General features: G+C 43.3%; 1 protein-coding gene across 4 annotated transcripts in view; it reads right to left on the minus strand.

The window, feature by feature from the left end:
- ephb2b (eph receptor B2b) overlaps nt 1-26,796 on the minus strand; it is a 126,330-nt gene that overhangs the window by 38,696 nt on the left and 60,838 nt on the right. For all 4 annotated transcript variants that reach the window (XM_069711228.1, XM_069711226.1, XM_069711227.1 and 1 more), the window contains exon 4: nt 544-699. In XM_069711228.1, the coding sequence (XP_069567329.1) occupies nt 544-699 (156 nt within the window). The remainder of the gene's footprint in view (nt 1-543; nt 700-26,796) is intronic.

Consider the following 26,796-nt stretch of genomic DNA (forward strand, 5'->3'; position numbering starts at 1 on the left):
ATTCCTCCTTCTTAAGTTCTTTCTACACTTCTTTCCCTCATGCCTCACCCCCTCCCTTGCTCACTTTTTCATGAGTCTATCCTTCAGTCGGCTTTTCTTTCTCCACAACCTCAGTGTCAGTCTCAAATTCAAATTCAAATTCAAACAGCTTCATTGGCATGACAAGAGAGAGTCTGGCCTCGACTCATTCTCCGAGTCTGGCCCTCCACAAAGCTGCGCGCCCCGGCCCAGTAACCTCTGGTCCGGTTTGGAGTACGGACTGTGTGATGTTGAGGAGGGGCGGCTGAGCCCTGTGTGTCGGGTCAGATCTGTGGACAGCCACACTATGAGCGTGTCAGCGTCACGTTTGTGTGAGGGACAGCTCTGACAGGGTTTCTCTGTTTGGAGTTACACAGACTACCACTGTCCTTTGATCCCCGGGGCTCTTCTGCTTGTGGTACGAAATGTGTACGTGTCAAAGAGTTCACATGGGAAACCGAAAGAATATCTATTCACATCTGCGCGCTGTATGTGTAAGTGATTGGAAAGCAGAAGTAGACATACTGGTGCACGGCATCTGGAGAGGATCGGAGTCGGTGCGATAGTATCCGTTGCGGCAAACGCAGTTCATGGCGCCTTCGCTGGTGGTGCGGCTGTTGATGGGACACTGCAGGCAGGGCTCATCTCCTTGAGTTGGTTTGAAGAAGCCCGACGAGCAGGCTGAAAGACAGAGGAGAATACAAAATTTGAATTTAGAACAAAAAATAATTACAAACACTTCATTTTTAAAAAGCAAAGCAAAGGCGAAATAATGTCTTTTTGTGTCAAAAAGTTTGTTGTATCAATTGCTTTATTTAAAAAAATAGAAAAGTAGAGTTTTTTTATCAACACTCAAAACACTGAATTTCCCATTAAAATACAATACAATTTTACTTTTTAATTTATGTTCTGTATTTACTGTACAACCCTATATCCAAAAAAGTTGGGGTGCTGTGTAAGAGGTAAATAAAAACAGAAAGTAAAAGATTTGCAAATCAGAAAAATCCATATTTAATTGAACATTGACCAAAGACAGTTTGTTGAAATAGAGAAATGATTGAATTTTGAATATATTTTGAATTTTAAATTTGTCTCAAAAAAGTTGGGACAGGGTCAACAAAAGACTCCAAAAGTTGCGTAAAGCTAACAACAACAACAACAAAAAATACCTGGTTGAACATTTCACAACTAATTCAGTTATTTGAACCAGGTCAGTAACATTAGTGGCTATAAAAAGAGCTTTTCAGAGAGGTAGAGTCGCTCAGCAGTGAAGATGGGGGTGAGGTCCACCACTCTTTGAAAGACTGAGAGGGAACATAGTGCAACAATTTATGAATAATGTTTCTCAGTGTAAAACTGGAAAGAATTTGGGGAATTCATCATCTACGGTACAAGAATGGGACAACATTTCACTTCCAAAACTGGTCTCCTCAGTTACCAATTGTTGACAGAGTTTTGTAAAAAGAAGAAGTGATACAACACAGTGGTCAACATGCCCCTTTCCCAACTCTTTTAAAGCGTGTTGCTGGCATCAAATTCAAAATAAACATATATTTTTGATGAAACCAAAAACATTCTCAGTTTTAACATTTGATATGTTGTCTCTGGTCTATTTTAGCAATTAAATATGGGTTTACATGATTTCCAAATCATCGTATTTTGTTTTTGTGAACATTCCAATTTGTATGGAAACGGGTTTGTATACATCAACAATGGTCATTTTTATTTTGTCCCTTGGAGAGTGTTCACCATAAAATAGGCAGCAGGTCAAATGTAGTAGTCTGTGTATATACACTTGTTGCCACTTCAGTATTTCAAGTGATTTATTTTGAGTTGTTCGGTTACAAGAGAAGCCATTGAGTGACCTGAATTCAAACCAAGCCAGAAAAACACATAGACCACGAGTCCAACATAAATAAATATCAGTCGCTGCCCGACATACAAATACACAAACAGTGTGCCTCACGCAACTCTCTGCCGATATGACAACATGCTGTACGTTTGCTTTGAATTATTCACTGTGCTGCAGTTGCCTGAGAAATGTCTGAAGTGCCCTGCTTTCTGTTAAGAGCCTTTTCAAGGGCCTCTCTCTCTCTCTGGAGACCCTGGGAGGGAAGTTACATTCATCGCGTAGGAGCTGCCATTTCAGTCTGTATTGGATGCATCAGACTGCGTGTGGGTGAATCACAGGCTTCACATGGTGTGAACGTGTTTGTGTGTTGCCATAAGGGGCAGACACTACTGCGATAAACAAACTAACCTAGCTGTCTGTAAAATCCCCTTATCCCCCTCCTCTCCACTCACATCCCGCCTAAACCTTTATTGCTAAAAAAAAAAAAAAAAAAAAATTCATAAAAAAAGAATAACCATTTTTCCAGCATTTGCACCTGCACCATGTCAAGAGCTTTTCTTGTATCTTGGGCCAAAAAAAAAGCTACGGTTTTGCTTCAGGTAATCCAGCTCCCACCTACCCCTCTGATAGGGGAGGAAAATACAGAGGTGATGGAAGTACAGTAACATGAAAAATTCACACACGGGACAAACTGCGTATCTGAAGTTAAAACCCCTCAGGTGGTTCAGGGCTGTTATTTTTCTATAGCAACGGTGTGAAAATGTATTCAGTCTGATGAAAGGAAACAAAGTAAAGCAGATTTTCCTTTAATTTATGCTTCCTTTTTTCATCTATTTCTATATTTGTAAGTTAAAAAGAGTAGGTTCATATACAGATACTTTTTTTTTAAAATCCACTACCAAAGCTGACTATGATGAGCCCTTTTCTTCTTGTGCTTGAAGCAGTCAAAACTATTTATCTTGTCATTATGAAAAAGATGTTTTTTCCCCCATTTTTTTCCCCCATAAAAAAATGACATGACCGCCATTTCTACATTGTAAAGTAATAAAACTACAGCCATTATTTCACTCTGAAGCTGCACCGGCAATTACAGCTCAACTGCAGCATCTGGAATATGGAAACATCAGCAGCTGCAACTCCAATTTAAAGGAGGTCAAATCACAAGGCAGAATCAGTCCGGGTCCAATCCCAGTGTTTATATTAGACAGACACATCGCTGGACTCAGAGACCCAACAGCCCACAGATTAATGCTCTTTTTTTCCCCTGCTGGAACTAAAAGTCCATTATTCAGAGCCGTCACCTTCTGGATCCGAGTCCTACAGTTGTGACAGATACAGATACTTTACAAAACAGAAAGCACTGGACGGATATGTTTAAGATGTGCTGGGAAAGCATTGTCAAATGTACAATGCAAATAAAAAAATAAAAAACTTTAATTGCTATGACAACCACTGTGGAAAATGATGTTTGTTTTGTTGGTTTTACAGATACTCTGTAGTTTAATGAATTACATCGGTAGTTGAGCTGTATCAGCTCTTCAAGGACAGTCTAAATGGTTCAATACGATCGACAAACCTTGCGTGGTATTAGCTTTAGTAAAACCAGCTTCACCAAAACAGTTTGTTTAACAGAGAATCTGCTTTCATTAAATTCCTATTATAGTATGTCAAGCAGCTTTGATTTCAGCGTAAGAGAAAGGGAAAGCAATTTAAGCTTCTGTGTGCTTTGAAATGGGAACACATTTTAATCATTACTTCTGTATATGAAAAATATAAAGGTTTGCCTGACAAAGCAGTGAGCGGTCTTTGTTATGGTCTGTGTTGATGATCACAAATGTCAGTGCCAGAAAGTTATTCCCCCCCCAAAAAAGCGGATGTCGCCTCGAAAATCTCCTCGCTAAGTGTTAGCTTTGACATGTTTTTCTTTCCCCATGATTGATGGGGTGGAGGTGGGGGGGGCGGTGGGTATACGGGGCGAAACATGAGGCACAGACATTCACACTGCCAGACAACAGTGTCTGTGAAAGAGGCCCGGGCAACAGCCATGAGGGGGAATTGGGATCGAACCTCGGCGGCACAGCGAGGTCTGCAAGAGCACGGCGCTCCGAGGAGCAACTCCAAAGGGGAAGCAGCATAAAGAGGCGGGTGGGGGTGGAGGTGGTGTGTGTGTGTGTGTGTGTGTGTTTGTGAGGATGGAAACAAAGAAATAAGAGGGGAGAGTTGGGGAACGGCTGTGTTTGGGATTTCTTCTTTTTTTTTTTTTTAAGCCAAGGAATTCAGTGTATTTCTGTGGATGTATGTGCTGTAACAGTATGCAGACGGTTCACATCAATCAGAACAAGGACTTTAAAATCTGAACAGGGAGGAAAAGTCTCCATGCTACCACAGTGGTGGTATCCAAATATGATGTGGTGGTTGGACGGCACACGGGTGGGTAATTCAAAGTTTCCTACCAAGCACCAAACCATCACACATAACTGTATTGTTTACTGTAAGCCCATTAAATCTGATGATAATATGAAAAACGACTGTACAGTCAACCTTCACGCCCGTCTTTCGTTATGGAGGCATTCTGTGTTGTTATGCTGCCACATAAACTGTTTAGAAGTGAAAGCCTGTTTATCGCAGGACATTATGTTTCATCATGAATGACAAATTTAATCTTCATTGTTTTCTGTATCACAAGGTTGCATGGGCTTCCTTGCCGTCAAGAACACATGGCCATCTCATATTATTCATTTCTAAAGCTCTACTGCTGAAGCTTCCATCACATCTCTAAAGTATAAGCGATCCTGTAGCTACTTAAACTTATATATCCACAATGTGCATAATAATGTTGTCAGAGCGGCTTTTAGGTATTTAGGAAGACACAGCAATGCGTGTCTTGGCATTTCTCGGTGCTTCGCCACGGCCGGGATTTTAGGGAAATATTTGGGGAATTTCCACTTTATACTCAGATGACAGATTTTAAGAGTTACGGAGTTGTGTGGTGTCAGATGTAGGGAAGCAGAGACATAGAGAAGCAGTGATTAAAAATCAGATCAGAGCTTTAATTCCCCACCTCCCTGCCTGCCCAGATTGCTGCTGTTGAGCTGTTTGATCATCATGCTGCTCAACATGTGACAACTGAAGGCTGTTTTTTTTGGATGCTTCCTCTGACTTCAGATCTCCTTCTGGCAAGAAAAGTTAATTACTGCGAGAATATTCATTGACAACAGCTCATCCGTTGTTCCTGTTTCCTATCCTTAAAAAAATAAAAAAATAAATACACCCATTGCTATTAATGTCATCAATAGCACCAAGACAACATGCCATGTTCTTGCTGTTAGATCTCCCGGGACTACAAACATCGATTTTGGAACTGGAACAGACAATGAAACGTGGCAATAAGTCAAGAACAAAAGACACATAGGAAAGCTTAAGGGAATTTAAAAACACTTCAGACTCAATTTAGTGGTAGCTATGTCAAAAGGTCCAGATCACCTCAAATTGTTTCCAGGCACTCAGCAGGCATTTTCACTCTTAGATCACATATTTGAAAAATAAATGAAAACTGCTGCCGCTGGGGTGAGATAGTTTTGTTTCCAATGTTGTCTGATCAGTTAAAGACCATTACATTACTTTAATCTAACACTAAATCTTTAATAAAACATAATCTGGACCCCCCCAACACACACACACACACACACACACACACACACACACACACACACACACACACACACACACACACACACACACACACACACACACACACACATACCAAACCCCCAGCTGCTTGTGCCTGCCTATGTTTATGACTTCTAATAATATACAGTGACATAAAAGCTTTAATTAGGGGTTATTGCGAGACTCACTGAATAAAAATAGCACGGCAAGAGAGCTGTGAGGTAAGGTAAGTGACTGTGCTGGGGTGCCAGTCGGTTTTTACAGCAGGTAATTTGCTGGTTGTTTCAAAGGTTTCCTGAATATTACAGGCGGAAAGATTTATAGCGCGCCGAAAGAAGAGACCTGCAGCTAAAAAAACATCTGAATCCCAACAAAGTGTGAGCGTCTGCATGCGTGTGTGTGTGTGTGTGTGTGTGTGTGTGTGTGTGTGTGTGTGTGTGTGTGTGTGTGTGTGTGTGTGTGTGTGTGTGTGTGTGTGTGAGGGAGAGGAGTTAAAAAGAGAAAGAAGAAAGATGCATGAATGAATGAAAGAGAGAGAGAGAGAGAGAGAGAGAGAGAGAGAGAGAGAGAGAGAGAGAGAGAGGCATGCAGGGAGTGTTTTGTTTTAAGGTGGCACTGCAGACATGAACGGCCATTCTGGTTCCTTTGTCCGAATCAGCACACACGCACACACGCACACACGCGCGCGCGCGCGCACGCACACACACACACACACACACACACACACACACACACACACACACACACACACACACACACACACACACACACACACACACACACACATAGAGAGAGTGGGCATTTTACATTTCCATCATGGCTGCCCCGGCAATGACAGTCCCAATCAGACAATCAGCTAGCTGATGCCAGGTAATCCAGTTTGTTTAAGGCCACACCTTTTGTTTAAAAAAAAATTAAAATATATATATATATATATATATAAAAAACCAACACCTTTCCAGTCTCCTTCACCCACCATCTCTCCCCAACAGGGAGACTCTTTGTCCAGACTCACAGCATCACAGCAACAACAGCACACTCTTCCACTCCAATACCCCCACCCATCCACACACACACACACACACACACACACACACACACACACACACACACACACACACACACACACACACACACACACACACACACCCTTTCGGGACCCGATCCTCCACCCTCCCCAAAAAAAACTGCCTTATTTAATGAACACACCATTAAAGAAGAGACAAGGGAGACAAAGACAGACAAGGCTTGTGTGTGTGTGTGTGTGTGTGTGTGTGTGTGTGTGTGTGTGTGTGTGTGTGTGTGTGTGTGTGTGTGTGTGTGTGTGTGTGTGTGTGTGTGTGTTCAAGGTGTGAAAGAGAAAAAGGCTGGAGGGTTGAAAAAAAAAATCAGAGGTGCTAGGTTTTGTGAGCACAGCAAGAAAAAAGTGCTGAAAGCGGTAAAAATGGCCAGCGTCAGAGGGATGGCGTGCGCGCGCGTGTGTGTGTGTGTGTGTGTGTGTGTGTGTGTGTGTGTGTGTGTGTGTGTGTGCGTGCGTGTGTGTGTGTGCGTGGATGCTGGGTATTTCCCTGTATCCCATTGTGGCCAAAGAGGCCGCTACAGTGAGCCCCGTACGAGTTTGGGCCTCTAGTCGCTTCGGTGCTGCCTGTGAAAACACTATGACTCATTGTGGGGGCAGATTAAAGGCCATCATAAAGAGATGCGGTCCTCTAACTCGATGGACCACTGTTCCTCCATAGAGGAGAAAATTAGATTAACACAACCTGTTAGCTTTTGCAGTTGCGTTCTCATTACCTCCATCGTTCTGAAACCGCAAACACAGACTGTAGGTCTTTGAACTGGTCACATCCAAGCAGAGCGTAACCTTGTGAAACGACACTCACGGCCACAACATCGGCCAAAAGAGAGCAGCCACAAGTTGTGTGTCTGTTCTCGGGAGCGAGGACAAGCCAGCTTGCTCCCCACCACCCCAGCGCCCCCTCCTCCCCCACCACCTCCCGCCCCCTCCCTGTCTCGGCACTTCCATGGGGAACACTAGCTCGCACTGTTTGCAACACAGGGTCTCCGCAATTGAATTAGGAACGCAGTCCTCCTGGCCATCTAATTCAATCAGGCTTGTGTGAAAGCTATTAGACAACTGGCATTCGCTTCACCCTATACACACACACACACACGCACGCGCACACACACACACAGGCAGACAGACAGACACACACACACACACACACACACACACACACACTGGCACACAAATGATACATTCATTTTTCCCTCTAGGTTTCCATGTCTGGTGCAATTAACAGGTCTGGGACTCTGCGTGGCTCCTCACACTGTAAGCCAGGACAGTGCCAGTGTGGGAGGGTAACCAGTGATGAACTACTAGGTGTAAATTAGGCTGCTCTCAAACTCAAGGATAGCGCAGGGTCATTTAAATGGGTTATTTTCAAAGAAACTTCTGTTTGATGTTCAACATTTATAGACACATCCAACTTTAGACTCCTACACCCCCCCCTCCCCCTCTCCTCCCACCACCACCACCACTTGCATGGGTTTAATGGATGAAGAAAAATTAGATGACATTAGGTTAGGTTAGGTAGTTACTTTATTAATCCCCGAGGGGAATTTTTTTTCGCTACAAACAAGTGGTGAATTCTAGACTTCTAGCTGGGTAACTAAACTCAAAAACATTGATTGGTCGTGACTCGGAGATGCGCCGACGAGGCAGCTTCATCACAAATATGTGATGCGTTTGCTGATCCAGACACCTTGTATGAACGCCCTCACGGAAACTTCCGTGTCACTGTGATCATGTGTTTGTGCACGGCGAAGGAACTCGTGTGTCGCGAGGTATGGCAGGATGATTGGAGAGGGACTTTTCTCACCGTGTCTCTCAGCATTTTGCTCTAAGCTGCATCTCCCCCTGGCAGTTGTCACAGAGCTCAGATCACCCCCCCCACACACACACACCCCAACCCCCAGCCCACCCTCCAGCAGCCTCCTTTTAGACAGATTAGGAGCCAAAGTGAGCAGCAGATTAGCTGGAAATGTGGGACACCTGGGAAATGAGCTCCAAAGGGGTGCAGGCACCTCGGGGGAGTGTGTGTGTGTGTGTGTGGGGGGGGGGGGCACAGAGCACACACGCAAACAAGACATGTACCGTCACACACTCCCAGGAAACTCAAAACACGCGTGACATGACACCGCGTGCGCCGTACAGAGACACCCGGAGCTCATTTAATTCCATCTTCCTCCGATACGTATAGATCAACACATAAATAAGCAGAGACCGTAAAGGAGAGAGCTCCTAGTAAACCCTATCTGGCCGCAGCCCAGAGGACAATTTCAGCTCGCACTGTGAGGGCTTAACCTCACATAGTGTGGCACATATACAAGGCTCACCATCACTAGCTTTGGTATTTACAAGGACAAAAAGAAGAGCGGAGTGCTGTTCAGAATGTCAGCGGCGGCTAAAAATACTCCGTAAGGGAAATATTAGTCATGTAACAACTGGTGTAAATTAATTTCCCCACTAACTGACCTTATTTCTCATTATCTCCTTAACTTTGGCCATAAATAACACCGGCATTGATTTGACGTGAAATCTGTTCATGCACCTATTTTCATCCTTATACATATTTTCACAGAATTATGCTCTCATTTGTCATAAAACTTTCCAGATGAGACTTGTATTATACATACATTCATTAATCTAGTGGCCTTAAATAAACAATTGTAATCTATTTTTGCAAAAAATTGCACAAATATACACAAGCCGGGCCACAAGAGACACTTTTTGCATGATCAATGAATTGAGCAAATTTTGGATTATTCTATTAATAAACACATTAAAAAAAAAGCAAAAAAAATACTGTTTGTAGTGCTGGAAGTGGCAAATATTTCGTATTTTTGCTTTTTGAATGCCTGAAACGATTAAGCAGTTAAAGCACTTTCAATTGATTCATCAATTACTTCAGTCATGAGGCAACACTTTGGTGCATTAAGAACACGCTGAAGTACACGTACACACAGTGAACTTCTGAATACACTCCTGCAGATCATCATTCCCATGTGGCAAATGTTAGCTTCTTGATTCAAACAGCACTGGCAGAGTGGCCCTCTGTTTAAGACCACAATGCTCTTATGATCATCATCAGGTCATAAATACCAAAGGGGAAAAAAAAAAAAAAAAAATCAGTGAAAACTATCTTAACCACATTATTTCCATACTGTCTGATAACTACCATCTGTCAATAAGGGAGGAAACAGAGATGAAAGGAGAGTATCACTGGAGCCATGCATGCAGCACAGTAATAACGTCTGGAATTTTCACTGCACTTTTTTTTTTCTTCTTCTTTTCCCACTTTTTTTTTCAGCACAGAAAAAAAAAAAAAAAAAAAAAGGCACAAATGTGGAATGGTGAAATTACAGGCATCTGAGCCAACACATATACGCGCAGGGTAGAAATATGAACGAGGCCAGAGGGTGGGCGGTTGTGGGGAGTAAAGCGGAAAGGGTCATTTCATGCAGGCAGATCACTTGACAGCTTGCTCTCCAGAGGATGCAGAGGTCCAATCAGGTTGCCCGTGGACCCCTTCGGTACACTGGGTTGCAGATGGCCGGGGCGTGGCAGGAGGCAGGCCCCATTGTCGGCATTAATCTCCATTTAAGATGGCTTGTCAACCTTCAGGATCCACATCACGCTGGAACTAGCGACGCGGTGTTTCATTATTTGTAATGACAGATCATTACCGGGGCTGGAAAAATGTCACTTAATGCAGATAATGGTATATTATTTGAAATTATTGGCACGGTCCGCCATAATCTGGTCACTAATTGAGCTTCTGTGCTCAGAAGGGGTAATTAATTCAGTCAAATTCTATGGTTTATTGAATAAGAGTGGGATTGGAAGATGCATGCATGGTATTTAGTCGCTACAAAATATTTGCATTCAAATTATTTCAGTTCACTAATTCTGCAAAACAATAAGGGGTCGATTGCTTTGCGGCCCTAATTTAGGATGACTTTGTTGAACGGTATCACATCACAGCTGTGTTTTAAAAATTCAAATCTGTTTACAGCACAACAGTTTGTGTTTAACCTCCCAACACCCACCACCCACTCCCAACTCAGAAACCTGCCTCTGCTGGAAATCATGCGTTAAGTTCTTCTCCCCTCTAACAAAGGCAGTCCGGCATTTCGTGCGAGCAGAAAATTGAGACGCGGAACTTTCACTGTCATGTGACACCAAGTGCCAGTTATTGCGTTTGTAGTGTTACAATGTTCCTGACGGTGAGAAGGAGAGGAGGGGAGGGGAGAGGACAAAAAAAGAAAAAAAGAAAACCCAAAAAACTGACACCGTTCTTTTCAGGCGCTGGCTGAACAGGGTGTTCACTGTTTCAAATTTGAGACAGGTAGGAAATGAGGAGACGAAGAGGCGATCAGATGTCAGAGTGTTAAGCTGTCATTGTGGAGGCAAACAAAAGAATGCGGGCAGCCTCCACCAAACCCTCGGCCTCGCCTTCATGGGAACAAATCACCTGCTGTACCACACAGCATCCCTGGAACCCCCACCCCAAACCTACCTGTGAGAGATTGTACAGCGGGTGCAAGAATCAGCTGCTGCGTCGAGAAACATTTTATTTCCTGTCTGAAGACACGCATTCCTCACCACTCATACTCCACACCGCAGCTCTCCAAGCCTATGAGTCATACATTTATTTCTAAAGGCAGAGCTGTGTTTACACTACGCCATCTCCGAGACACACCAATCAATGTGCCTGAACTCTTTATGAGTTTTGACTGGGGCTGCCGGTGCCTCGGCCTCCCAAACGCCCAAATGCGCCCTTTTCTCAAGGACAGCCAGTTGCTAGGGGCAACAGGAGCCATTTCCATGTAAGGCAGCCTTCCCCAGCTCCGTTCCGCAGGCTGCACCCGGACCTCACAGCCCCGATCGCAGCCTCAGACTGCTGATGACGGTGGGAGCGGGCGGAGGAAGCAGGTTCAGTGAAGGTAGAGAGGAAGGAGCAGAGTAGTCGGACGAATGGATGAGAAATGACTTCAGAGAGACATACGTGTGTGTGTGTGTGTGTTGCTCTAGATTTCATATACTTGTCCCGGGAGAGATAAGAAATAATACAGGTTCAATTAGGGCTGCCGAGTCCATGAAATAAACAACATTTTACAGTCGCCTGACTGTTTTGGAGCTTGTCGGAGTTTGTAAAATATCATCAGCCTCATGGTGATTTCAATCTCCCTTATCTGGCTCAGCAGCCAGCAGCCCTTTTTAATTTTTTTTGCCCAACACAACCGCCTCGGTGGCTGGCGTCCCGACCAGTCCAGGTGAGATGCAAGCTGGGAGATGGGTAGTGGAGTCCTTTGTGCCTGGAGGCAGATGTAGGAAATAGCTGACAGAGGCAATCACTAGTCTGTCGGTTTTTTTGTGTGTCTGTTTTTTTGTGAAGAACAGCACAGAAAGCAAGACAGAGTGAGTGGGGACAGAGAGGAGAGAGCGGGTGGGGTGGGGGGCTTTACCCGAATCCAAACAAAGGCAGCAAGCGGCAGCTCCAAGCTCGGCGACACAGGCTCCCCAAGGTGCTGTCTAGCTGATGGACAGGTGGCATAAAGGGGCTGCGTGTTGTCCAGTCAGGAGGGACAAGGGGGGGTGTCACAGCAGAAGAGTGGGTGTGGGGGGGGGGAGGAAGGGAGAAGAGAGGTGGTGGTGGTGGTGGTGTGTGTGTGTGGGGGGGGCATTGCAAGGAGCAGCTGGTGCTGAATCCTGTCACTGTCCCTGTGTAACCCTCCAATGCACACATACAAACACACAAAGAACACACACACGCTCACGCACGCACACACACACACACACACACACACACACACACACACACACACACACACACACACACACACACACGCACACACGCACGCACACACGAACACAGGCCTACCTCAAACAAAGCACAAACGATAAACAGAGGTCCTCCACTTGGACCAGCGAGTATCGTGTTCAGAGGCCGGATTTCCTATCTGCAGCGATGTCTCCCTGGAGTGTATTTATCAAAGATTATATCAATTCTTCTGACCACAAGCATTTAATGAGGCATCAGGGAGCCAAAGTGAATTCTATTATCCATCTGATTGAAAAAAAACAAAAAACAACAGCTGTAATGCGCTGTAATTTTGCACGCATGCATACATCCAAGAAGCACAAACACACTTCACTTGAGAATTAGGATACATGTCTTACGTATGAAAGCGATTGTTCTCTCAGTAAGTAGAGAGTAAGAGGACACATTTTAATATCTTTTCTTGAGCATTTTGGAAATATATATATATATATATATATATATATAAAAAAGAATATATCTGAAAAGCAATTGTATTGATTGTCTCACAGCTATGTAGACTGGCAAGGTGCTCAGGATAAAGGTAAAGATAATAATTCTCTGATGTGATCATGTGACTCAAACCAGACTCGCTTGTAAAATAGAGAATAAGCTTCAAGCCATGACATGCAGCGGGAGACTGAAACCACCAAAACAAGATTACACCTGATATCAAGACTGCAAGGTTGCAAGCTGAAGGATCAAAATCAGACATTTGCACGTGCGCACACACACAAACACACACGCACGCACACACACAGAGAGAGAGAACACATCTAAAACCTCCTCCCTTTACACCTGTGTGCCTGAAACGGCTGGTATTGTTGGGGGTGGGATTTTATTTGAATGCTTTAATGGCCGCTATTCAGAGGTGGAACACATTAAATAGCCCAATCATAGGCTGCAGTGAGGTGGTGGCCCAAGCAAATTTATACTGAGTGAATAGATCGACTAATTAGCCTTTAAATATGTCATTGATTCATCTAAAACAAGGGATCCCTGAGCTATTCCTCTGCCTGCTCTACGTCGTCTCCCCTTCGATGACTACATCCTTAACCCTGATAAAGGAGGGGCCTGGCTGGCTGCTCTCCCTTCCATTTGTCCTAATCAATGGGGGCTGTTCAGCCCAGACCCGGGGGGTCAGTGAAATTAAGTACCCAGCTCACACAGAGAAGGATCAGGCTAATGCTGGGGCAGGGGGAGAGATAGGCAAGCCCTCTGTTACCTTGGCAACTCCACTGCTGCCGAGTTTCCCCCAACATATCCCTTCAGTCCGACTCTTCTCCTGGTTAGGATGGTTTGCTGTAAGGATTGTGACATACTGTGTTCGGTCCATAAGAAAATACTCTGATATCATGACATAAAGGGAGATTTTTTTTTTTTTTAATAATCATAGAGACTATCACTCGCACCCTTTTTATGATAAATGAAGCGTATTTGTTTTTTCATAGTCAATAAATTGACAAAGATATGGCAGAACACCAGTACAAACATGTCAGTCTGCAGTGCAGTTAATTCTCAGTGCGAGTAAGTACATGCTTCATATCTTCACTGCACATTAATACTTTTATTCAGTTTCTATCTTGTGTTGTATTTCATAAAGTCGAAACGAGAGCAGTGGGTGAGTATGTCTGCACCAATCCATGTAGTTTTAATACCTTTCTAAAGATGTGCAGGATAATCAATATTTTAGAAGGACTACATTTAGAGGTGATTAAGAGAATAATGATGGAAGGGTAAAAAAAAAAAAAAAGAAGATGTTTCCACGTTTGCTCAAAAAATGTCTGTTCATGTGAGGGAAATTCACTACAAGGATTAAAACCCTTTGAAATCAATTTGATTTGTTTTGTACTCACCTACTAAATTTGTTAAAGTGTTTTTCATGGTTTCTTGTTTGCACTGATTTCTAATCATTATCATCAAAGATCCACTTTCTGCTGAGGAAAGCTCGCTCATGCTTTACCAGCTGTTGGCAATTTGGACTTCACCGCCAGGGATTTGAAAGAGGGAGAAAGTAGCGGTTTGATTTTCTTTTTCTTTTCTTTTCTACAGAGACATTAACACCAGCACTAATGTGATGTTGTTAAGTTACAGTCAAAGACTAAATTAATTACATCTGTGTTTGTTTTGTTTTGTCACACTCCTGCAAACAGCTTTGTGGTTTTGACCCTAGTGTACCTTGAAGCTCCTGTTTCACTCTCTGGGTTGAGGGGAAGCTGCTTCATCTACTTGCAGGCTCACATCCTTATAGATTGGGTTTTAGATTCGTGCCTAAGACGTGCTTAAGAGTCTCCGATTAGGCCTGCATGTCAATCATCCGCAGTCAGACAGGATTAGCCGTCTGACTAAAATTCGTATATGTCACACGCATAGGCATATAACTCTTTTAATGCAAACCATCTAGCCTGAAGGCATTGCCCTCCCCTTTGCACATTCCAGCACTGCATATCTGACACATCCATACAGGCCAGCACATATCATCTCTGACGTTAATGCAAGGTGCTGAAAAGGTCATTGTAAAAATATAATGGTTGAGTAGATGCCTCTACCTTCTGGGGGATAGCTACTGTATTTACTCATAAGCTGACGGTCATGTCAGTCATCATAAATATCTATTTTTCCCCAGACATTTACAGCACTGAAGAGCAGATAAGAACTATTCTGTACACATAAGACACTCGCCTGAGCGGCAGAGCGCACACAAATTAGGTTCATAATCCAGTTTTGTGGTCATTATGGTTGCCAAAAGTTAGTAAAAGTGTTAGAGAAGTTGAGGCATCTTGAGCTGAGGGCCTGCAAAAGGACGACTGGCAGATTAGTCTTGGGTTCCTGGTGGCAGAGGGATTATCCCAGGAGGTCATGTCAGTTGCACTCAGACTAAAATCCCTGTCCGCAGCACACATAGATGAAATACCATGTGCAAAAAATCCTTACACATATTTTAGCCTGACAGAAATACCAGATTGGTGGTGGATTCAGACGGGGCTAGAGTCAATTTGTATAGCATGTGTGTGTTAGGAGTTCGGGTTTCCCAAACCCTGATCACCTGCTTCTAACAAGCTAAAACAAAATGGGGGGAAAACAATGTGCAAAAACAATTTCAGCACATCTGGCACGATGGGAAAAGAGGAGGGGGTGAAGACACACTTAGTCTTGCTTCGCTTCATGTAAGTTTGATGAGGAAATGGGAAGGGCATCCATCCAAGACCTTCAGTCTGTGGACCTCTGCCAACGCTCCTAACTAGAGACATAAGCAATTGATTAAAGAAGGAAAGGCCTACTTGCAATTCTGGGTGGTGATTTTTATGGGCTCTTTCTTTAAACTATATCAACAGCTTTTGAGAAGTGTATCGCTCTTTAAAAGTCTGATCTCACTGGCATGATAATCTCCCAACTCCTCACTCACATTCACTGTCAGTGAGCCTGTGCGCTGGACTGCCGTTAATGTGTCCAAGTCACTCTTTAAGAGTCAACATTTCTCAATAAAAAAAAATAAAGTATAGACTTGTTCGTGTTTAAACACAGAGATCTTTTTAAGGATCCTCCCTTCGGCTGCCGTGACTTTCTGGATAGAAGAGAAATATAAGACCCGAGCATGTGTTCCACAGGGCACCACCAGGGGCCTCCTACGAGGTCAAATACCTTCTTATCAGCACACCAACAGGTTCTGGCTCGACGAGCTCAATTAGCTTACGCTTAGTGCAGTGCAGGAGGAGACCACGCTCTCAGCACGAGGCCCGTATCAACAGAACCAGGGAGATGACAGACAAGCCTGGGCCCACAAAGGCCCGATTGTGGCGGTCCCTGGAAGGACGGTGAATGGGTACGAAGGAGGAAGGACTTATGTTCTCGGGGGTTTTGCGATGTGGCTGATAACAAGTCTCCCAGCTGAATGACAAAGCCACTGTGGAAAGTCTTCAGGATAAATTCCTTCCATTCAGGACAGAATCCTGAAATGAGCACAACAGAAAATATAAATGGTGTTGATAAATGGGTTTTAAATGAAAAGATTCTTCCATTGAAACCGAGAACACTGCATCTAATACGTTGTTTCCTTTTGCATACTGGAGGATTACGTGACGAGGCCGGAGAGCTCGCAGCACACCTTCGACAGGGCAGCGGTTTCATTTGCAAGGGCAAGAAAACAAACAGCGACTCATTCAGGCATGTGATTTGAGTGTTTTGATAAAACAATGACAGTATTCCTGGATTGCAGCTGCTTTGTATACCATAACAACGATCCTGTTGATGCCCATCCCTCCTGCAACACTATACTGACAGATAACGAGGCGCGTCACAGCCATGATTTCAATAATAGTCATTCAGTAATGGGAAGCCTGCCTGCTGGCATGGTGTGCACGCAGATGGAATTTAAGCCATCATTTGCCAAGCTTTCATTGGCTCTTTTCCCCATTGCCACACTTTAATAGCAGTGAGGTATAATAGTGTGAATGATCCGTGTTTAATCACGCTGCTCACAGGCTCAACTGATTCTCACAACTTTACACCGCGTTGGGATAAAACATCTCTCGACGGGCTTGAGAGCGTACACAAACATTCAAAGCTGTCATCAAAATTTCATTAAACCTATGCCTCAGTATGTGCTCGTACAAGGTCCCTGCGTAGCTGATGGAGGTGTGCACATCATACAGAGAGGCCATCGTAAACACATGAAAGCTTCTTCAACTACGCAGCAGAACAAACATATGTTGTGACCGACTCCATCCGGAAGATGTGGCTGTCGCGTCTTCCTTCTGCAAACTCGACACAACTCGACACAAAGGAAGCACCAAAAAAAAAAAAAAAAAAAACCCGACTTAACGACAAGCAATCTGTTGAAATAGGTCATTATGGTGGAGGCATGCTGTGAATGCACCGCGTCCCCAAATCAATACATGAATTGCTATATTTAGTAAGAAGGTCGCAAGGAGGAGTTATCAAGGCTCTACAAGGAATGAATGACATCAACGTATCAGCGCCGTGCTTGAGTGGAGCCGGCTCATTTTAGATGCAGATGGCTTCAAAATGTCTTCTCTAGTGAGAATTACTCTCTGCGGAGGGTTGAGATATCCCTCATGGTGGCTGGAAATGTCACATTCTGCTCAGTGTCAATGTCATAACATTAACCTTCAAGGTGCTACAACGAGACGGTGGAGAGTAATATGTGTTCTGTGGCACATTATTATTCTAATAAAGAGGGCACTTATTAGTATTGCAGTCGTGGATAGGGCTTTTATACCAGTACCGATATCTTGACTTTGATCAAGTTTTTATATATGTATATATACAAATTTGATCAAATCCATCTTAAAAAAGATTTAGTTTTCATGCAGTTTAGTTCTGGAGAGAGTGACACAGTTTGTTTTCTGTACCTACAATGAACAGATATTCTCTAAACACCTCACATGCAAGGTTTCGCTACAATCTACCAACGTTCCCTCAACGCCTCACGTGCTCTCAGTAGACGCTATCACACTAATCAGTTTGAAACAAGTGAAGTAAGGAATTTTTATGTGCGATTTACTTACGTCAAGTTGAAAGCCAGTGATTTTATCAGCGTGGGTGACGGCCCAAGTAGAGGCTACGTGTAGTAAATGCTGCGGCTCTTAGCTGATTGGATTTACGTCACGTAGCAAAAGTTGTGCATTTGAGAATGAAAATGTGTCCTAGGTATTAAAATTTGGGATCAAATGACAGGGCATTTTTTAAAATTTTAGATAGAATTATTCGGTCAGTGCCATAAAATCATCAAAGTTTGGTAGGCAGCGCTAAAAGTAGAGAATATGTTTTGTAGCAGTGTGAGGTAAACAATTATTCAAAATATAACTAAATTAAAAGTTTTTATAAATTACTTAAAAAAAAATTCCAGTAAATTGTTGCAACTGTGGCATTGTCCTGCAGCAGATTACTGTGCATCCTAAAAGTCATATTCAAACGCTTTAGTACTTTAGTACGTTGTTGCACCTTCATGAACCAAAATAGAATATGCCAACACAATCGGCCCACTGTGTACAAAATTCATAATCTATAAGCAAACACATGCAACAGCTCTAAACTGAACGAATCCCTATCTTTCTGTGAGCAAAATGGAATTCGCTCCCTTTTAAAGTGCCCATTAGTGTGGTTAAGAGAGACATAGTATAGGTCCATACTGCATCACCATCTTTCCCTCTATAAGTCTTTCTCTTCTTTCCTCGAGCAACTTCACAGTTTGGTTTTAACTTTATCTGGCTCCCTCTGAGCTGACAAGGAAGGTCTGTCTTTTTGATTCAGCTGAAATCCTCACCGCCGTCATGACTTTGCACAGTTGGAAAAAAAAAAGAAAAAGCTAAGACAAGGCGAGAGCAGAATGAAAACAACCTCATTAATAACTGTGACTAATGTATTCCAGACAGTTCTTTAAGCCTGTTACTTCAGAGAGGAGAGGTGGCTGTATACCGCGAGGGGAGGCAGCGGTGGCCCTGGTGTGTGTTGAGACGGTGCCACACAAAGTCGGTTGGCGGGGTGTAATGAAAACACCATGCACATGAGAATACGCTGATACTCCCATACCCCCTATCCCCCTACCCCCCGCCCACCTTAAAAAGCGAGCAGAACTCTGCAGAGACCACACAGCCTTGAGATGACCACAATAAACCAGAACACTGGTCCCAGCACGAAGTGTGCATTTCCCAGGCATCAATACGCTGCGAGGCCAATCCGGGCTTTGTAGTAAACACTGGTGGGTGGTTAATGTCCGACCGCTGGAGCTGGCTACGTGATTTTTCTGTTTAGCCTGTTGACTGTCTCTGCTTTACCCGCTCTGTCTCTCTCTTTTAGGTCGTATAAAGTCTAATCCGAAGTATTCTGCGGGGCAGCGAGAGCATGTTTTCAGTAAATAGGAAATCAAATCCTGCCCTTAAGAGCCTCATATTTCACTCTTTTTCCAAAAAAAAACAATACTTACTGTACGTCATGGATTTTTAACAACCTATATAATCAGTGCTTCTTTTTGACTGAGTATTAAAATTCAACTAAATGAAGCATGAATGGTTTTTGTGGGTTTAGCACTTCAGTGAAACCGACAATGGAGATACCAATCTATTCCTTAAGTAAAGAAAGTGCCACAGCTAAGTCGGCTCTATTTTTTTCTAGTGGCCACTCCAAAGTAGGATCTACTGTAATTAAAAGGCTGCAGTTCATCTTAATAAAAAGAAATTAAGAAGTAATTATGGTCTAATTTCCAAACATGATGGGGGCATAAAAACATGATTGATAATATCTCAGCGCTGTGCTTAAACTCATGCTGCGAGGTTCACAGGAAGCAGTGTTATTTTTTCCACACCAAACAAAACAGAGCAGCCTTCTCATTAGCTGGTTGTTTACAGTCTCCCCACCTCCTTCGCCGTATAAATTTAGTATAAACAGAGAATCCCTCGAGGCTTTACGCTATAAATTGTGGGAAAATAGAACTAATCACAACGCAAAGACCTAGAGGTGGAGAGGAAGGAGAGGAAGAGGAGGGAGAAGAGGGAGGACCGGTGAGATTATTCTCATCCATATACCACTGGTGGATATTACAATGTACTGGTATATTCTAACTGACTAGATAAGGATTAGCCGAGCGGATTGTGAGACGCCTTTCATCTTTCAAGGCATGGGTTTAAAAAAAACAAAAAAGAAACTGTATCCTTTAGATGAACCCAGTTCTTTACAAGAGCTACAAGAATGAGAGAGACCGTGTCGAACTGTACCTTTTAGCCCAAAGCTTGGGAATTCCACAGGAGAGCGGAACGGCTCATTATATTGAGTAATTTATTTGCTTAGCCGCTGCCCAGGGGGAACCAAAAAGTTTTAACATGCAGAAAATTCTGTAAGTAGTCCATTTACAAAGCTGAACTGTCCCCCGCAGCAATGACACGCCGCAGCCGCCGCCGTCGCCACCCCCCTTAAACAGGCTTCAACAATTAAACCAGGCCAAGATTGTTTTCCTGCCCATCATCAAGTACGCTCATCCAGCACAGCGACAGATTTAATTGAGTTGTGTGATGTAAAAAAAAAAAGATGAAGTCGCAAGTGAGAGAATTAAAAACAATAATGTGATGGAAAAAAGACAAAAAAAGAAAACGTCTTGAAAAAAACATATGGAAGATGGACTTCACATTAACATGACAGCCATAGAGTCTGTCTGTATTTTGTAATAGCAGTGATCTGCGCTACAAAAAGTTTTAAATGTGCAGCATTGATCTAGAAATGCCAATTGCAGTCTGTGGGACGACCATTTTATTCCTATGACATCTGAAGTTTGATGTAGATATCCACGATGCCCTGACAATGAATCTTTAAGATAACTTGTCTTTCTCCTCTGCGGGTTAAAGCTTTCACTTATCTTCTTAAATATTTCAGCATCTACAAGATAGACTGGCACAGTATTCACTATTGACACTACAGTTTTCCTCTAGTTCTCTACCATTGCGTGTGGGTTTGAGTGCCATGTTTGAAATTAAATAAATATTAAATGGATTGACATGAACCTTGGGGCACATTTACATACCATCCTCTGGATGAACTGTAATGACTTCGGTGACCTTCTGACTTCTCATCCAGCAGGAAGACGATCGAGAAGTGTGCCGACATTAGCAGGTGGAAAAAAAACATATTCTCTGCTTCTTAACCACACACGCAACATGCCAAAGAGTAAAAATATAAAGAGTGCAAGGTGAAGGATTATTACTGTGTTCATCAATCTGCTCAGTCTGGGCGGGAGCAGATCTGTTTTTACTCTGCAGAGATCCTTTGTTTCCTACCGTTGTATTAGCAAGTCGTCATGGTGCAGTTGCACCTGTCTATTTAAAAAAAAAAAAAAGAAAGAAAGAAAGGGAGATGACACTGATTCATTTCTGGTCCATTTCATGTTCCACCCAAAACACACCTTTAATTAATTAAGAGACTAAGTACAACTCCTTTCAACCATGAGCCTCATTTACACAGAGATTATTCACCATTAAACAATAAAAAATGAATTTGGACTAAATGTACGTTCGACTGTGCACTAACACCTTTGTCTTGTTAAAGCGTATAAATATCTCATGCTTTTTTTTTTTTTTTTACCTGACGCAGATTTGTGTGAATCTATTTAAATAAACTTGTGTGTTGAAATCCCTGTGCAGGTGTTAGTCTTTCCTCAATATCTCTCGGCCCTTGACAGTTGATACGATGAGCAATACGTTTACTGAACAAAATATTATTCACCTGGACTCTCTGAGAAGTCAGGAATACAGAGGTAGTCACCTGGCAAAGAAAAACTCAGTCCTGCAGCGGTGGCTGTCGACAAGGGAGAGCTTAACTTTACACTGACGGGGATTTAGAAGCATGTGTTCCATTTTAAACTCAAAACATCACTCAGAAAGCTCCCGGAGGCTGATGACAGAAAAACTTTTCCACACCACTCCAACTTTTGAGTTGACATTAGCCAGTGGATTTCTAAACATTACGGAATTAAATCCCAGAATAAAATAAATATCAACATAAACTGCTTGATTTGATTGTTGACTTTGCTCAAACACTGCAGGCGGCTATACGTAAAGCTTGTGTGGACACAATCAGCTCACGGGGATTCACGGAGGGTAGCAGAGATGTTGCCCTTGAATCCAAGGATATTTTCTGTTTGTTGGTTCTTCTTATTTGATCGCAGGCAGTGGAATTAGCTGTTAATTTAAATCAGCCTTTTTTGTTTTCCTTTGAGAGCAGCAGGATGTTCTTTTGGAATCTAAATCACTTTGATTGCCAAGTCATTAAATGCACTGGAATTTGTCTTAATGGCACTGCGAGGGAGATGTATTGACAACACAGAGATTTACGGTGCATGCTGACTCATGCTACAAAGGAAAGTGGACCTCACCACGTCCATCAGGAAATCTAGTCGATGTACAGCAAAAGAAATTATTCATTTACGCCCCTTAGCGGTGTAGCAACAACATAATTTAAGTGATATTGTTTGTATGTAGGAAAAGAGTGCCTATTGCTAAAAATATGTAGAAAAGTGTCTTATTTTTAAGAGCCAAGGAAAGCAGCCTTGTTTTTGAGCTTTTTCTGAAACGAAATAAAGCATTTCGAAAGGGGCTGTATCAGGAAATCTTGTCGGTGCATACAACCCAAGTAATCCCTCAGTGGAAGTCAAATCGTCAGAACCCCAAAACACTGAAGTTAGGAAGTTTACAGCATTAATATTCTCCCCGTGATACTTTTCTTTGAGGCTGCTCAAAGGAGATCTGTCCTGGTTATTAGCGCAGTATGTTGACAGGCGGTGAGGCGTGTAACGCTGATAAGAGAAGAAGAAGAGACGGCTCTTAGTGTGTCCCTGTTAATACCACCCCCCCCCACACACACACACACACACACACACACTTCACTCTGCCTTTCTAATCTAATCTATCTCCTCCTTCCTATCTCTCGGCGTCGCCAATGCAGCTGTTTAATCTTTAATCACCTGGAGGTTTAACAGCGGAGAGATCTTTGTTTGCGGGTGATGTTACCTATTTTAGGACCCGTACTGGAGCGTCTCCTCCGTATGAGACACACGTGCTGGGTTTCGAACGGCGTACTTGCGTACTTTTGAGTGCATAAGTGCGCTCATACTGTAGAGGACAGACAAATGAAGTACACTGCAAGTACTCTTATGATGCGCTGAAAAAATAAGATTGAAACTCTGGACTCTTTCCACCCTGAACGGCTGCCATTTTGGCTACGAAGTTAAAAAAAAAAAGTCTAATTAAGGCATCTGAGGTAACTGCAGCTGTTCCTGAACACCACAAAAAAGTGTTTATTTTTTTCACTACTGCTGCAGGACAGATGCCATCAGTGTGATTATTGAGCGTGTTAAACAGAAGATACAAAAGCACGTTGATTTATGGGTAAAATAATAAAAGCGACATATTTTGGCAGGGAATGCATTCACTTGCTGAGGTTATTTCCTGTCAGTGCCGAACAGCAGTGTGCGATTTGAAACAACACGTCTCTGTCAGAATTCCTGCACTGCACAAGTAAAGAGTTCGAACATGTGAGAGCACTATTTGTTTGTGTACTGAGGGAAGTGTGTCATTTGAAACACGGCGATAGTTACATGCTGTCATCGTTCTTCTCATAAGAACCACTGACTGCAAATAAAAGTGGACGAAGCTTCCGGGTCTGAAAAAATGAGGCTGATGTGGAAGAGACTGAAGCTGCAAAACCACCGAGCGCCACTAGAGGTCGGCTTCAAATATCTCCATAGACAGTCAATACGATTTTACCATGAGTTATTTCTGTTTTGCTAGCTAAAGGTGATCCTTCTCATTAGTTTTCTGGCAGTCCATTTTAAGATAATCCCGTCGTTAATAAGAAAATAAGCTTTAAAAAGCTGCGTTTTTGGGGGCGTGTCTGTTTGATTGACGGGCCTGAAGTGGTCAGTTTTCTGCTATCGGTGGGCGGGACGTGGTATCGCCGGGTGTCCAATCAGATCGAATTAGATCCCCCCTCGTCGTCCAAATATGGTCACTTCCGGCTCCAAACCGCGCTCGGCACTGGCAAGATGGCGCCGGCCAAAATCTGAACTCAGGGTTTCATAATGACAGTTCACAAACCAGTCGGCGACGTCACTGCTGGTCGCCGTATGTTAAGAACCAACTATCAAATCCTTCAAATGAACTGAACAGCAACACAATGAACAGCTGTTGAATCAACTAACAAGTGTTTTTGTCATTTCTATGCAGCACATTAAAAGGTACACATTAGTACTGAGTGCACACTACAAAAGCATGTGTGGAGTCTCTTATGCTGCAATACTGGTGTCGTAATTGCGCTGAATGAGCCTGAATGACCATCGTGTGTGAAGTGGAATATAGACTCAGCCCTGTCTGCTTTTCAGCCACTGATCAAAAAGTTGACTGTGTGCGAGCAAGTGTTGTAATCACTCGCGTACTGCGAACGCAGAACACACTTTCAGAAGGGCTCTAATGTAGGTCAACAGCTACAACACAAGACGCCACAATTGTCTTGCCCAAGTTCTAATACATCATCGGAAAACAAGGTCACTGATACTCGAGAGGGATTCCTGTCTTTAACAGCGAGCTCGATTGTTTCTCATCTTTTATCCAGACAGATGCTTGATCCATCAGGCTCCCTTCGCCGCGCGAGCGACTTGATTCCTCTAACAGGACACGAGTCGAGGACATCTGAGAGAGAGAGAGAGAGAGAGCACATGAGGATGTTTTGACAAAGCCCCGGCCCTGTCCCTGATGAGAAAAGAGAGAGGCCCATATGGAAGCATCTGCACGCTGCACAGCTCTCATTTCCAGCGCAGCTCGTCCGAGGCAAATTTATCATGAACAAAAACCATAAGGTTTCGGAGTTGTCACCCTGCTTTATTTCATGGAGAAACACCAGAAAACTGTCTGCGGTATCTCGGGGCTCATATAAGTGAGACAGGTACGGGTGTTTCAAGAAAGAAGCAGACCCACAGGAAACCTCCACAGTCCACGAGATGACCAATAATGTGAAAAGAGGTGCGGGGATTAGAAGGGGTCATACTGTCTGCATTTGAGATTCAAAAGATGGTGCGGGATAATGAGGAGGGGCATATGGAGTCGAGCCCGACATGCGCAAAAACATGTGGAAAACATTTACAGGCTTAACAGGCCGTGATCTTTGAGTTCAGGGAGATTCAAAGGGATCGCAGGTCACGTTAACACATCCGCATATGATGAATGTGTTGTGAAAATGAGGATGAGAAAGTGTGTGTGTGTGTGTGTGATTATATGAAATTTCTGTCTACACATGACTGCTTATTGCAATTTGACTTGTGCATCCCACTATTGAAGCTGCAACGATTAGTCGTTTAATCGATTAGACTCAGATAGACTTAGATTTAGATAATCGATTATTTGTTTTGTTATGTAAAAATGCTAAAATTCCTTGATTCCAGCTTCCTAAATGGGAATATTTTGGTTGTGAACTGTTGGTCGGGACATAACAAGACATTTTAGTCTTCACCTCAAGACTTTGGAAAACACTGATCGACAGTTTTTACCATTTCTGGACATTTTAAAGACCCAAAAACTGATCAATTCATTGAGAAAATACTCAAGGAGATTAATCGGCTATGAAAATGAGCGTTAATTGCAGCCCTACTCACTATAAAGTAAGCTGTGTAATGCACGTTATTAGACTGTATTTCCTCTCATGAGTTGCTGGCCGGCTCTCTTTCTCCTTGTGTCCTGCTACATGTGTGCAGGGTGCAGAACAGACAGAGAAATAGAAGACCGGCAGACAGGGAAAAAAAAAAAAAAAAAAAAAAAAAAAAAGCACCTGGCCATACTGAAATCCCATCACAGTGGGGGAAAAGGGAATAAAGACTCCTGAAAGCTCCCTGGGGCCTCTGCGGACAGAGTGACATGTCTTAGAGCTCGGCTGCTCGCCTCCTGCTGTTACAACATCCGACAGTGTGTACGGACCAAAGAGGTCGCTTTTATCAAATACACATCACAAGCTCTTTATTGGCTCTGAATGAAAAGATCGGGGATGGAAATCAAGGGATGCTGCTTATGATGCCGACATGAAGTCATGTTGTCTGTGATGCCGTTTACCAGGCAAATGTTGCAGTAATGAACATCTGCTCGGGCGCTGATTTGTATTCCTTATGTTTAACTAAACGGCTCCCAACAGCAGCAGAAGCAGCCATCAATCTGGAAGAGGAAGCGTGGCTTTTACTTTAACATAATGTTGTGTGAATGTCTGTTGTGCAGGCAGACTGTTGACATTTCAGTCTCACTTTCTTTTCCTTATTTTCTCCCACTCTCTCTCTCTCTCTCTCTCTCTCTTTGCCTCGCACTCTCCAGTACTGCAGCCCAATAGAAAACCCTCCTTCATCTTTGTTTGCACAATGCACAATGCAGCAAAGGAAGCCTTGAGGGGGTGTGTTTGTTTTGTTTTGCTTTGTGTCTTGTTCCAGCGCAGAGGACAGTCTTCCAGTCATCGGCGTGGCTGTCCCCCACGTGTGCTGTTAGTCAATTAGAGCTGCCATTAAAGACGGAGGCACCGGGGGAAATAAAGGCGGCTGCGTGGATTTGTCTGTGCTACGCTGATTTCCATCCTTAAACCCCCTCTAGACGAAGACAGCGCAATAATTGGGATTCTGACAGTGGGTTAGGGGGACTAATTTCCTGCTTTCGCCTCCTCCCCTCCGCTTTTCTATGCAATCACATCTATCCAATCATGTCTTCCCAGCGCCTACCTTTGCACCCGGTCCCCCCCAACTCTCTTTATGTACAGGCACATTTGGCTGAAGGACTAGTGAAGCCTTGCCTCCTTAATCTAATTGCTCTGGTGCAACTGCAGCAAACTACAAACAGTGATGCA

Source organism: Brachyistius frenatus, unplaced genomic scaffold (genome assembly GCF_029030835.1).
Source record: "Brachyistius frenatus isolate BFR_SWC_R1_liver_20210118 unplaced genomic scaffold, ASM2903083v1 Contig_98, whole genome shotgun sequence".
NCBI classification, from domain to species: Eukaryota; Metazoa; Chordata; class Actinopteri; family Embiotocidae; genus Brachyistius; species Brachyistius frenatus.